At 37.1% G+C, this 14105-nt stretch overlaps 1 protein-coding gene across 1 annotated transcript in view; it reads right to left on the bottom strand.

Annotated features, from left to right (window-relative positions):
* Positions 1–14105, bottom strand: part of LOC150088345 (uncharacterized) — a 521190-nt gene that overhangs the window by 11636 nt on the left and 495449 nt on the right. Inside the window, exon 10 of the mRNA XM_090370129.1 lies at positions 577–694. Coding sequence (XP_090226255.1) covers positions 577–694 — 118 coding nt within the window. The remainder of the gene's footprint in view (positions 1–576; positions 695–14105) is intronic.

Genomic DNA, 14105 nt, shown 5'->3' with positions numbered 1-14105 from the left:
CTTCCATAGTTTTGCATGGATAAGGAAGATAGGGTAACTAGAGTGGTGGTGGTGTGTACAGCAGGGGAGAATCAAGATTTGGAAGAGGCTGTTACACAAATCTTGGTTTGGATGTAGGAGGGGATCCCTACCAGAATATTACAAGCTACACTAAAATTATTCTTTATCACATTTTAATAGTGACTTCACATGTAAGTTAAGTTTCTACAGACATTATTTTACTAACAAGTAAATTCATTGCCAATTCCTCATACATTTTTACTGGTATTCTTAAGCTTTATTTCTCTCTTGTGCCAAGTGATAATGCTATATACTGTACATCATATTCTAACATATGAACAGAATAATTTAAATTTTCACAGAGAACTACATTTTATAAATGGATCTGCAGTTACAAAGAAATGAAACAATAATTCTTCCATTTAATTCACTTATTAGCATTTGCTAAATTGCAGAATTATAAAAGTGTGTTTTATCTTAAAAAAAAAAAAATATATATATATATATATATATATATTTTAATATTTTAAAAATATATATTATTGTTTGAAATAAATAGTTTACCTTCTTTTTTACTCTGTCCAAGCTCCATTACTAATTGTCGTGCATGTAGTGGAATAACTGCATTATAATTTTCTAAAATGACATGTTTTAATTGTAAGCACCATTCTCTCTTCTGTTCTAGATTCCGAGACTATACATATTATAAAAGATAGAGAAAAAAAAAAAAAAAATATATATATATATATATATAAATTTTATATAAATAAAGGCAATAAATATGTATGGTGATAAGGTCATTATAAGCAAGAATATTTATTCAGAAAAAAAAATTTTTTTTTTTCATATAATTATAAAAAGAAGCTCAAGTTACTGAAAGAAACTTTATATGGAAATCTCCTGATTATCCAGACTAGAAAGGGTGTAGAGAGGTAGAGTGAATAATCAAAAACACAGATAATACAATTATTTTATTTTTTAACATTTAATGGGAAGAAAAAAATTGAAACGTGGAGCTATAAATTTTTTTTTTTTTTTTTTTTTTGTTATTATGATGACTAACCTGTTTACTTAATCACTCATATGATAAAAATGGACAAAATAATTTGTGATTTTAATTAATTTTTTTTTTTTTTTTGAGAGATATGCTTCATATGTCAAGAGGCCCAGTTATAAAAAAATGTCACTTTTGTGACCATCTGACATACTGTGTCTCAAACTGCTTGTTTAAATTTATGCTATTTTTTTCTCCAATTGATATGAGTTTGTGAAGTTGCACAGTGTAATATAAATAGTAATTATGTTTAATTAATTTTAAATGTAAAATAGTACAAATTAAACAATGTGATTTGTATAATTATATAATAATAATTAAATAAATTATAATATATTATATAGTTTACTTATTATATAATAAATCAAGTGAATTTTACTGTGTACAAATTATCACATTAAATAAGTTAAATCCCACAAAGTGGATTTACTTATTAATTTGTGACTTTTTGAGATTCAATATTGGGTCCTGTCACTGGACCTAATTATGAAAGATTTGAAGGCTGTTAATTATGTATATTAGTGCTATTTTCTTTTTTCTTATTATATAAAGAGAGAGAAGTAAGATATTAGTGCTATTCACATGTGAAATTAATTCAACATGAACAACCAAGTAATATCTTTCTCTCAACACAACTATGTTTAACTTACGAAGAAAAACAGCAATAACTATAATGTGAAATAACATCTGATTTCCCCCCCGCCACACCACTTTTTTTTTTTTTTTTTTTTATTTCATGAAAACCCCAAACACGAGAGGTACTTAGTACCGTGCTTGAGTTGGAGGTTGAGAGAAGATGAAAGAAGATATTTGTTGACATCAGACTTGAATTTCTTTAGACTGTAATTTTCAGGAAATACATATGGAGGAAAGTTGTTCCAGAAAACGGCAGTTGCCTGAATAAACAAGGAAGATGAAAAGTTGGTTTTGTGAGTTTGAAGATGGACAGTAAATGGATGTTGGCTGGTGGCAGCACGTGTTCTTGAATGGTTTGAGCATGCTCAATGCTGATGGGATTCTTCCTCTTGCTCAGAATAATTGCCTGAGAGGGCATAACTTTAAATTGAGGAAAGATGGTTGTAGGATAGATGTGCGGAAGTTTGCCTTTAACCAGCGTATGGTTGATTGCTGGAACAAACTTCCATCTGTTGTTGTAGAAGTTGATAGTTTAAATAGATTCAAGGCAAAACTTAAACATTTGGTGCGAGTGGATGGGTGAAATAAGGGATTTTTTTTTAGACCTCATGTTAGTCCCCTCAACAACCCTTTGGAGTCAATACACTTTTGCCACCAATGCTGCAATGGGTTGATTCCAGCCGCAAAGACAGTTTTCTCTTGAGCCTCCAGGAATCAACTGCAGCAATGATGTCACTGTTGGTGGGAAAATGGATTCCAGTCAGGTATTTTTTCGAATTAGGAAATAGGTGAAAGTTAGATGATGCTAGATCTGGTGAATATGGGAGAATGGTCCCAGATTTCAAAGCTGTACTCATGCAGTGCAGCCATAGCAATGATGGGCCTATAAACAGTCATGTTGTCCTGGTAGAACTAAGACTCCTTTTCTCAGTTTTTCTCAGCATTTGTCTTTGAAGTTTTCATGCAAATGCCTCACAAGATCTGCATAATGTGCCCTTATAACTGTCTGGCCTTTCTGAAGGTCAATTTTGAAATCTTGGACACTAGTGGATCACCTTCAGCATAGTGCTCTTTGGACAGACAGCTTTTGGACCTTTTAGAACCTCCTCAGTGTACAGTTTATACAGGGTGTCTCAAAAATATTGGTACAAACGTTTAGGGGAGGTAGGTAACATCTAAAGGAATGTGAATTGCATAGGAACCCATAACTGGAAACGTCACGGGAAAGTAGTAGCAGAGGCACGAGAAGCAGAAATGACACAAGACAGTAATTAGTGGCAAACATTTACTTGACATAATATTAACAATGGAGTACAAGATGGATGAATTTCATGATGTTACAACAGATGCTTGAAGGTTCCACCATGAGACGCAATGCATGCGTAACACCGATTGGCGGACACACCTGGAGTTTCTTTGACAGTACCAGCAGCGTAGACGAGTCTCGCCCACGAAATCCATTTCTGTCTCCACAGGCGATTCATAGACGATAGATTTGAGGGCCCCCCCCACAGAAAGAAATCAAAGCTCGATAAATCAGGTGAGCGTGGCGGGAGAGGCAAAGGGTCCACCACGGCCAATCCATCAATACCCAAAACACCTGTTCAAATAGTCACGAACACACCTTCCATAATGGGCAGGCGCCCCGTCATATTGAAACCAAATGTTGCATCTCACATTTGCTGGAACATCGTCAAGTAACCCTAGTAGAACTTGTTCAAGAAAGATCCGATATTTAGCGGAGTTCATGTGGGATGGTAACAGGTATGGATTGACTAAGCAGTCATCAACCATACCCGCCTACACACATTTATTGCGAAGCGATGTTGTGCCGCATGGGGGCGCACACTGTGTGGGCAATCTGCTAATCCATACACTAGGTGCATGTCTGCCAGCTCACAGTTCGTATATCAATGCATACTCTTCGTGCGGCGACTACTGCTTGAATGAGTAAACCAGAAATTTTCCCTCTCACGAACTGATGAACAGCGCCGTGTACCGACTTACTGTGACGTTTCCGTTTATGGGTTCCTATGCGATACACATTCCTTTAGATGTTACCTACTTCCCCTAAATGTTTGTACCAATATTTTTGAGACACACTGTATATAGAAACTAATGAACCCCCATTATCTCTTAGAAGGCAAACATTCCTATGTCTATATGCTGTAAAGATAGAAAGCTTTCCTACTCATCCAAATTGGAGCTATCTCTTTGAAGAAAGAGTTGGTTTATGCATGGGTACTGCACTTCCATCATTTATACTACCCAGGTAGTATGAATGCGTCGTTTATTTCTATCTCATATTGTGATCCCCTTCACAACGAGTTGCTGAGGTATTGCACTGCTTTGAATAAGTAACTCTTCAGCAGTGGTGAAGACTAATGTTACTTATTCTCAGCAGATACCACCACTCAGATGGCACTGTTTCAAAGCTTGCTGGCATACTCATCGGTGGGTGGGCAGGTATCCTACTTTTGCAATAGCGACAACCCAGTTATGAAGTAAAACATCACAATATGAGAGATGCTTGATGGTGTGTGTGCTTTAATCTAAAAATATTTCTAGACTGAATGTCTAAGAGTATGAAAGAGTTGGTTTATGTATGGGTACTACACTTCCATCATTTCTACTACCCAGGTATTATGATCGTTTATTTGTCTCATATTGTGTGTTATACTTCATAACTGGGCCACTGCAACAACAGGGTACCTGCCCACCCACCGATGAGTAAGCCAACAAGCTTCTAAATTGTGTTGTCTGGGTGGTGGTATCCGCCAAGAATAAGTAACATTAGATTTCTCTACTGGTGAAGAGTTACTTATTCAAAGCAGTGTGCAATACCTCGGCAACTCTTTTGTGAAGGGATCACAAATAAACGATGCATCCATACTACCTGGGTAGTAGAAATGTACCCATACATAAACCAACTCTTTCATACTCTTAGACACTGTCAAGAAATATTTTTATATCTCTTTGATCTTCAGTGTTTTCCTTCTATGAGGCAATGCCTACAGAGACACAACCTGTAGAACTTCACCTAAAACAACAACTGCCTAACTGGAAATTGGATTTCAGCGACATCCATCAGGATACTTACTTGCTTGATCCACCACATAGGACTCTTTCCTCACGGAAATGACTCCTTTGCACAATTAGGAAAGAATAATTTGCTAGCTCATACTTTCCAAGAAATGCATGCTGCTCATCAGAAAATTCCCATAAATTCGCAACATACACCGATGGCGTCATCTGACAACCATGTAGGTGCAGCATCCATTTTTTCCTTCTTTTATAGACAGTATTTCAGTATCCTCGGAATGTAACGTACTGATAACTGAGCTGTCTGCAATCCAGTTAGCCCTGATGAAAATCGGCAATCTTTCCTTATGGCCTGCCATAATTTATATGGATTCCTTCAGTGCATTAATGGCTATTAGAAATGCACTTTCCTCTTCCCATTCAGTATTGAAAGATAACAGAAATTGCATTCAACACTGTCAAGAACAGAATAAAAAAATAACGCTCTGGTGGATACCAGGACACTCTGGTATTCTGGGAAATGAAACAGCACATCAGGCTGCAAAACAAAAATGACCATTTGTTGCCATCTCCTTTGCTATTTCCCTACATGGTTTTTAAGAGCATAATCCAAAACTTATGCAGTCTTGAATGGGCACAGATATAGAGAGAGCAGGCTTATAGCAAACTCCGTCAAATTAAAACATAACCGGAAAAATGGATTTTTAGCTCAGAATCAGAGAAAGTCATATTAGCACATTTATGAATTGGCAATACCTACTGTATCCACCTCCAATTTACTTATGGGCAAAAGTCTTCCTTAGTTAGGGTGACCCTATACTTTTGGAGAGAAACTTGGACAAAACGTGTTCGAAAGGAAAAAATCCAGGACAAAGCAACTGTTTAAAACAAGGAAATCCAGAACAAAGCATTTGCATACTTTTAATTATATGCATGTAAACTGCACATAGTTGTTCATTAAAAGTACATTTTCATTTTTTCGCTGATGTGGCTGAAAATAAAAATTATTTTATTAATTATTATAGTTAAATTAAGCCTCCTTCTCCGGTGGATTTTTAAATAATAGATACTTTTTAATGAAAAATATTTGCTCTGAGGGTAGCTAGAGAAAAGTTCGCAGACAGCCAGGCACATACAGGCTGCTGTATGGTTTAGCTGGTTGTGTAATATATAGTACTGCTATGTTTGAGGTTTAGTATAGTATGATCAGTTATTTATTCCATATTTATTGTTTGCGTAAGATTCTACATTTATGAATAATTCTATTATTAAGCTTGGAAGCCATAAATTCCTTAGGAAGTTAGTGTTAATTAATCTCTATGAAATAGAAAAATAGACCAAAAATCAATGTCTAAAGAAAAATAGACCAAAAAAAACAATTGTGGTACTACACTAACAGAGGTAGAGAGTGAAAAGGACCTGGGGGTAATTGTGCAGGCAGATATGAAGTTTTCTGAGCAGTGCAGACTGTCTGCAATAGTAGCTCATGGTATCTTGTCAATGATATACAGGAATAAGGAGGTGATTATCCCCTTGTATAATGCAATGATCAGGCCACGCCTTGAGTACTGTATACAGGTCTGGAGGCCTAATTTTAAGAAGGATGTAGAGCTGTTGGAACAGAGAAGGGCAACAAGATTAGTGAATGGAACAAAGGGTTGCGCTTACAAAGAAAGGCTTAAGTTTTGCAAATTACAGTGTCTGGAGACTAGGCACCTGCGAGGTGATCGGATTGAGTGTATAAAGCCTTGAATGCTTTGAGCATGCTCAATGCTGATGGGATTCTTCCTCTTGCTCAGAATAATCGCCTGAGAGGGCATAAATTCAAATTGAGGAAAGACAGATGTAGGACGGATGTGCGGAAGTTTGCCTTTAGCCAGTGGGGGATTGATTGCTGGAACAAACTTCCATCTGTTGTTGTAGAAGTATATAGATTAAACAGATTCAAGGCAGAACTAGACAAACATTTGGAGCAGGTGGATGAGTGAAATGAGAAGGGCGTGTATGTGTGTTTTTTTTTTTTTGGCTGATGCTATATAAGCTTGCTTTCTTGAATAATGTGCCCTTGCTAATGTTAATTGCTGCTTAGTGCATGCACTAGAAACAATAATTCTCATCATGGCGACATGGCCAGGAGTTTTACATTATGGAAGTTTTACACTAAGGAAAAATTTTACATTATATATGTGATTAAATTGGTAAAAATAACAGTTACATGAGAAATTATGAGTTACACAAAAATTAAAACATGTAAAAATGAAATTATAATAAAGAGGAAAATATAAAGAGAAACAGAACTGAATAGCATAACACAATTTGGAAGAATTTTTCCATGTTCAACAGATGCGACCCACTCGAGGAGAATGCGACGGTATTTGTAGTCAGTAGCCATTTTCTGCAGGTTAACTCCAAGACGGAGCAGTGCCTGAATTTTGGGGAGTGCCTGGGCAGGTAGGAAACGATCACAGTTTCAACAGGTTGTATTTGAGGATCAGTGTGGGCTCTGACCTCAAGGATGGCAGAGGATTGTGACACTGAAAGAAATCCCAGACGTTTGGGGCATTTATCACTCCTATGTACATTTTTAATGTAGTCATTAAACGCCGGCTGTCAATTAACCTCAGGAACCTGGGTACATTTAGCCGCTAGCCATGTCAGTTGTTCTCAATTGAGAACAACTGACATGGCTGAGTGGGGTCGGCGATACTTATTTGTGGCCCATTTCGGGGTCCAGTATTCACACAAGAACACCAGTTTTTGAAGTGAGGGCGACGTAGATGACCAAATTTCAGCAGCGTATAAAATAACCAGATAAACAGTGGTTTGAAGATATCTGGTAATGGTTGTCGCATTGTTGGAATGAAGTAAGCGTTGCTTCGCTCTCCAGTGTAGGGTGTTAAATCGCTTTTTAAACCGGAGGTATTATGTGTGAACATTAAATTTCAGCTTTAGATCAAAATAGACACCGAGGTTCTTATGGCAGGTAACTGCTGGGATGAGAGTACCCAAAACTGATGGTTGAATTACTGTTGGTTGCTGTTTCAATGAGTAAATCATTATTGCAGATTTTGAAGGGTTAAGGTTTAATCCAAACATCTTCAAGTAAGTTGAAAGAGCGGTCAAGTTCTTTGTGATTAAAGACGTAATTGCCATTGGATTTGCAGACAGTGGGATTAAGGTAAGAAACTTTATATCGTCGGCATATATTAGAGCATCATCATGGGGACACATGAAAGGAATTAGAATGGCTGAGGAAAAGAAGGCCAGACAGTACGCCACCTTGTGGGACTCCTGTATTGATTTTTCTTGTAAAGTGGGTCTTCTTCATTGTGAGGTGGACACTTCTGTTCCTCAATAAGGCAGTGAAGAAAGCTAGGTCTCCATTAATCCTGAAGAAGAATTGCAAAAGACTGAGAAGAGCTGTCAAAAGCAGCTTCAATATTGGCATACACAATAGCTAATTCGGATTTAGTTTCGAAGGCCTGAAGAATTGATGTCTGTGCAGTCATGAGGTTTGTTATGGTGGATCTATTTGCGACTGCGAAATGGAACTGTTTCGGTTTATGCGGCATCAGCTGTTTGTTTAATGCTGGAAGGAGTACCTTTTCAAGAAGTTTGAGGAGGGTGGAAGAAGTTGAGATTGATCTGAAATCTTTTAGGCTTGTTGGCGCTTTAACCTTAGGCATTATTAGGGAGTATTCATTCCATTGAGCAAGGAAAACTTGTGTGGAAAGAACCGAGTTTTAGATTGAAAGCAATGCATCTAAGATGTAAGGGCAAAGGCACTTAATTATGAAATGAGGTATCTTATCTCACCCGGCGGTACTAGATGGACGCAGGGAGTTAATAGCATATATCAGTTGCTGTCTTTTGATGGAAATTATGGAAAGGTCATCAGTAAAGGAAATTGAGAGTTTTGGAGAGGAATTGCTGCAGAAGCGGAATTGGCTTTGAATCTTGAAATGTAGTCCATCCAGTTATCTAGATCAAGATCTGAATTAATGAGACTGTTTGGATGAGTACGGTGCTTTTCCTTTAGACAAGGTAGCATCGGTGTATCTCTTTATGGCTGATGCCTTGTGTCTGTTGAAAATAGTTCTTGCCATGGAATATAGGGGGTGTCTCTGTAGCCAGGAGCAGCAGTGCGTAGCACATGCTTCTTGATTAGACCGGGACCACCAAATACGGAAAGGTCAGGGAATGACCACCACATATCCCCGGAACAATATGGCCTTAGTTGCTAATGTTCCTAGAAACCAAATAACAACAACAACAATTGGAATATAGGATCCGATCCTCAGTTGTGCCAGAGATTTCCATTGCCTGTGAAGGTACTGCTTGTTGTGGAAACTGCAAGGTAGATCTTTGGTCCACCAAGCTTGGAGAAATGTGTACGGTTTTGGCTGATGCATAGAGGATGACTGTATTTATCCATCTTGTGAGTAGATCAACTGCGAGGATTGGGTCACATCCATCAAGCACATGCCATGGAAGACTGTGCTGACTCTGGACACTTTTTGGGATCAAGAAAAGTGCAGCAAAGCCTAGAAAAATTAGGCAGATGGGCCAAGAAGTAGCAAATTTAACATTAATGTTAAATTTGTTAAACCTCAACTGATACCCAAAATGATTACTGCTGCCCGTATGCAAGGTACTGCACATGGGTAGCAGTAATCCCAGGATAACATACCAGTTATGTGTTGGACAAAGAAAGAGACCTAAGGGAAATTGTACAGTCTGACATGAAGTTTGAGCATTGCAGACAGGCTACTACAGTTCAACAGATTCTGTCAATGATATACATAAACTTTGCCAGCAGGGATAAGGAGGTGATTAATACACTGTATAAAGCAATGGATAGAGCACATCTTGAGTACTGCATACAGGTCCTAGAAGCCACATTCTAAGAAGGATATAGATCTCTTGAGGGGGGGGGGGCAGATGACAGCAATCAGATTAGTCAAGAAATCAAAGTACTCTTATTATAAAAGACTGATTCTGAAAATTGCAATGACTGAAAACAAGGCATGGGCAAGAGGAGATTAGATTGAAGCATTTAACGCTTTAGACAGATTAAGTAAATTTAATGACGATGGACTTACTCTTACCCTTTCTCAAACAACACACACAAGGGGAAATAAATGGAAAAAGGATGGGTACAGGATAGCTGTGTAAAAATTTACTTTCAGCCAGAGAGTAACTGATTGGTAGAACAAACTATCATCTGATGTTGTGGAAGTGCGTAATTTGAATAAATTTAAAGACTTATTAGATATGTTATTGGAGGTGATGGACAAATAAGGTTGGCTAGCGGATTTTTTTGGCTGATGTATAAGCTTGCTTCCTTGCATCATTTGCCACTATAAATACTAACAACATTCAGCATGTGTGATTTTTCATTTCTTCCTATGCATGCACACTGTCATTATACTCATTTGTTTGAAAAAGTTGGGTTACACTGCATTTCCTGTAATTTTAAATTGAAAAATTCCATCTACATATAGTAAGAAAGGCAAATGTATTACTTATTTTCAGAGTTTATAATACATGTAAAATCTTGTGTGTATGTATGTCTTCTGAAATTTTATGTATTTCTTTGGCATCTCACTGACATTTTTAATTACTTCTTGCTACACAATTAATATGAACTTATACATAGAATAATGCTATTGCATGTTTATATTTTGCAACATGAACTACCAAAGCACAGGTCATTAATGAAAATAAGCAGAAATTCACAAAATATGGGGGAAAGGGCAATTTTCATGAAATTTTATTTTTAAGGAAAAAAATAGAGAAACATTAAAAATATGAGTTTTTTTCAAAAAAGATAGAGATACTTTTTGTGACCAAGTGTATCACAACAGTGTGATGAAGAAGGGTTCAATCAAGTAAAAAAGTTGATTCTGTACTGTGAATCAGGAGAGCTACCAGCTACGATAATTGGATAGATTCTATCTGCCACAGGTTCCCTCTTTTTTTTTTTTTTTTTTTTTTTTTGGTTGAACAATTTTGCTTCAATTTTCTCTTAGCTTTAAATAAAGCTTTTTTTATTTAAAGCTTTTTTTGACAGAAAGATAAAATTTTTTCGTTTGATACCTTGAAATCTCTATAGTAACCACACAAATTTTGGTTTTGATTTGACATTTCATTTTTTCCTGTCACAATGAATAAAGTGGAATACAGATAAATGGTTCGGTTCCTCTTTCTGCAAGGGAAAACACCCAAAACAATCCACAAAGAAATGGCTGCTGTTTATGGAGAAGACGTCAAAGATTACAGTGTTGTTGCACATTGGTATAAACAATTCAGATGTGGAGAATCGCTTAGTGCATGACGAAAAAATCTCAGGATACCTGGCAATGGCTTTAACAGAAGAGAGTGCTGCAAAAATCGAGGTGTTAATCCTGGAAGATCGCCGTATTAGTGTCAAACTAGCTGCAGAACTCCAAATTAGTGTAGAGTCTGTGTAGAACATCATCCATCAACAGTTGCATATGAATAAAGTGTCTGCTAGATGTGTTCCCAGACTTCTAACCCCTTACCAGAAGAAAGGACACAATGTGCACATGAAATGTTGTTGATGTGCCAAGAAAAGCAAAATGAGTTTTTTTCAAAGCTAGTTATCACGGATGAAACTTGGATCCACCACTATGATCCCAAAACTTAAATCTCAAAACAGTGGAAGCATGCAGAATCACCTCCCCCCCCCCCAAAAAAAGACAAGGTTGGTTGTTATTTGGTTTTCAGGAGCATTAGCAACTAAGGCCATATTGCTCCGGGGATATGCTGTGGTCATTCCCTGACCTTTCCGCATCCTCCGTATTTGGTGATGATGGGCTCGAACCCCGGTCTAATCAAGAAGAGTGTGCTACGCACTGCTGCTCCTTCCCACCTGGCTATGGAGGCGCCTCCAAAAAGACAAAGGTGCAACCAAGTGCTGGCAAGATGATGCTATCAGTACATTTCTAAATAACACTACTGATTTTCTAAATGATATCTAAATACAAAAATAAACTAACCTAGGTGATTAGGACCTTTGAATTATTTATTTACTGTAATTTAAAACACTGCAATTAACTACTACAATGTACTACACTACGATTTACTAGTTGTGAGATACAAGGTTCATTCCAAAATTACCAATACTAAAAGCTGTGTGAATATTAAGTGTAACTTTTGAAATACTTAGCTATATCCAAAAATAAGCTATATATGTGATTAGGACAATTAAAACTATTTATTAAATACAATTTAATATGGTAATTAAGTAGAAAACTTCAAAAATTTCTGAAACCTTATCCATTTTTGGAAAGCATGACTTACTATGGTATGTGGAAATTTTCATGTAGCCACCATGAGAAGTGTTGAGTTTGTTGTTAGGCTGTATGTAGCACATCCTACCAACAAACTCAACACCTCTTCTCCCTCCCCCCAAAATACTGCCCTGTGTCATATTATAACACACACTTATAAGTCATTAAAGAGCATTACCATCAGTTGCTTTCCCTCTTATTTATAGAAACCAGTTTATGGGAGCAGCAAACAAGTACCTAAAATTTTCACTATTCTTTTCATTACTGGAAAATTAGCCTGACAGATAAGAAGTAAGTTGTCTAAAACACACACACAACCAACCTAGAATTTAGTTGGTCGTAGGTTTGTTTTCAGCAATTCCTGGGCACAATTGAGAACGAGTGTAGCCTTGTGCAGCGAAATTTTTTAGAATAGAGAAGGAATGCTCTTGGAATAGAGAAGATTTTTCTGTTTTATTAGCTTAAATTGGCGTATCAACTCATTTTCTAGAGTAGCTTTATATTCCTAGTTACGATACTTTTTAAAGTTTAACTTAGATAGAGATTTTGTAGGTATTACTTATTACCGGTAAGGGTATCAAATCCACGTGTTACAAGTTGCAGCTCCGCTGAACGAGAAGTTTTTTTTAGCCATATTTAGCCGCTTTATTGACCAATTGTTATATCAAATTATTTTCTATAAGTAGCTTATAGACCTAGTCAGGATCCTTAGTTTATTCTGAATTGAGACAGCGAGATTTAGAAGTTAATTAATACTTAAGGGTCCGTAGATTTAACGTTCGTAACTTGCCGCCATTGTTATACGAACATTATATCCCGAACTAGATAGCATAAGCTTAGTATAGTATAGTATAGTATATAATATTGTCAATTAATCAGTAAAATCTATTAATCTTTTTAAATTCATTGTCAATTAAATTGTACTTTTAACTAAATACATATAACGACTTAGATTACAAACGTAACATAATTAATTAATACATAACTTGATAGGGAAGTTATATATACGGAACTCGTAAATAATACTCGATACTGAAAAATATATATAGCGTTATAACTGTGTTGGGATACAAGTTTAGGGTTATAATTTTTGTACTGAAATTAAAATTTTATTGAAATTAAATCGAAATCATGACTCAGACCAGAGCAGCAAAGCAAAAGGCTCAAGCTAATGGGAGTGCTGTGGCTCAGGGGAGAACTGAGGGGGGCAGTTGCCCTCTGAATTACAGCCTTTTAAAATGCACTGCTTGCATGATGTTTGTGGAGCAATCGGGTACGGGACATGATATTGCCATGGGAGATGTCTTTGTGTGTGTGTGCAATGTAAGGAGTGTAAGGAAATCAGGCGACAACTCAGCATTGTTATGGGCCTATATATGAAAGCTTGAAGGACAGGGTGGATGCCCTCGAAGGATCAAAATTGAGGGCCCATCAAGCTCTCAGCTGCCCACATCAACGCCAGAGCTTGCACTTGGTCATCACGCAACACAGCAGCAACCCTCAAGGCAGAATGCAATGGTCCCACAGGAACTAGTAGTTGTTGGTGACACTATTGTCAGGGAAATGAGGAACATGCTTTGTAAAAAGGACAGGTGGAACAGGACCATGGAATGTCTGCCAGGGGCAAAGGTTGATGATGTTGTAGAGCATATATCATCTTTTAAAGGCACAAAAGGTGATATAGTTATATATGTTGGCACTAATGATAGTAAGAGTAGGAGACTGGCAGAATTACTTAAAAAGTACAGCTCACTGTTGAAAAAAAGGCCTGAATTAGGGTTGAATTTTAAAGTGTCTGCAATTCTGCCCAGACATGATAGGAGGGAGTATGTGATGAGAGCCTTGTCGATCAAATTGGCCCTGGAAAGATTGTGCAAGGCTCAAGGGGTAGAATTTTTTTCAGTCTGGTCTGTACTTGTTAACAGGAGAGACTGCTTCTACAGGGATGGGATACACTTAAATAGAAAGGGTGCAAGAATATTTGTGGATGCTATCGAAGCAGTGTTAGATGGGTCGGAAACCTGCAAGCTTGGAGGGGGGGGGATACAAGGACTACT

The sequence above is a fragment of the Mastigoproctus giganteus genome, chromosome 3, assembly GCF_048544385.1.
Source record: "Mastigoproctus giganteus isolate SK-2022 chromosome 3, ASM4854438v1, whole genome shotgun sequence".
Classification (NCBI taxonomy): domain Eukaryota; kingdom Metazoa; phylum Arthropoda; class Arachnida; order Uropygi; family Thelyphonidae; genus Mastigoproctus; species Mastigoproctus giganteus.
Note: the sequence above shows the minus strand (reverse complement) of the source record. Positions and strands in the feature narration are given on the sequence as shown.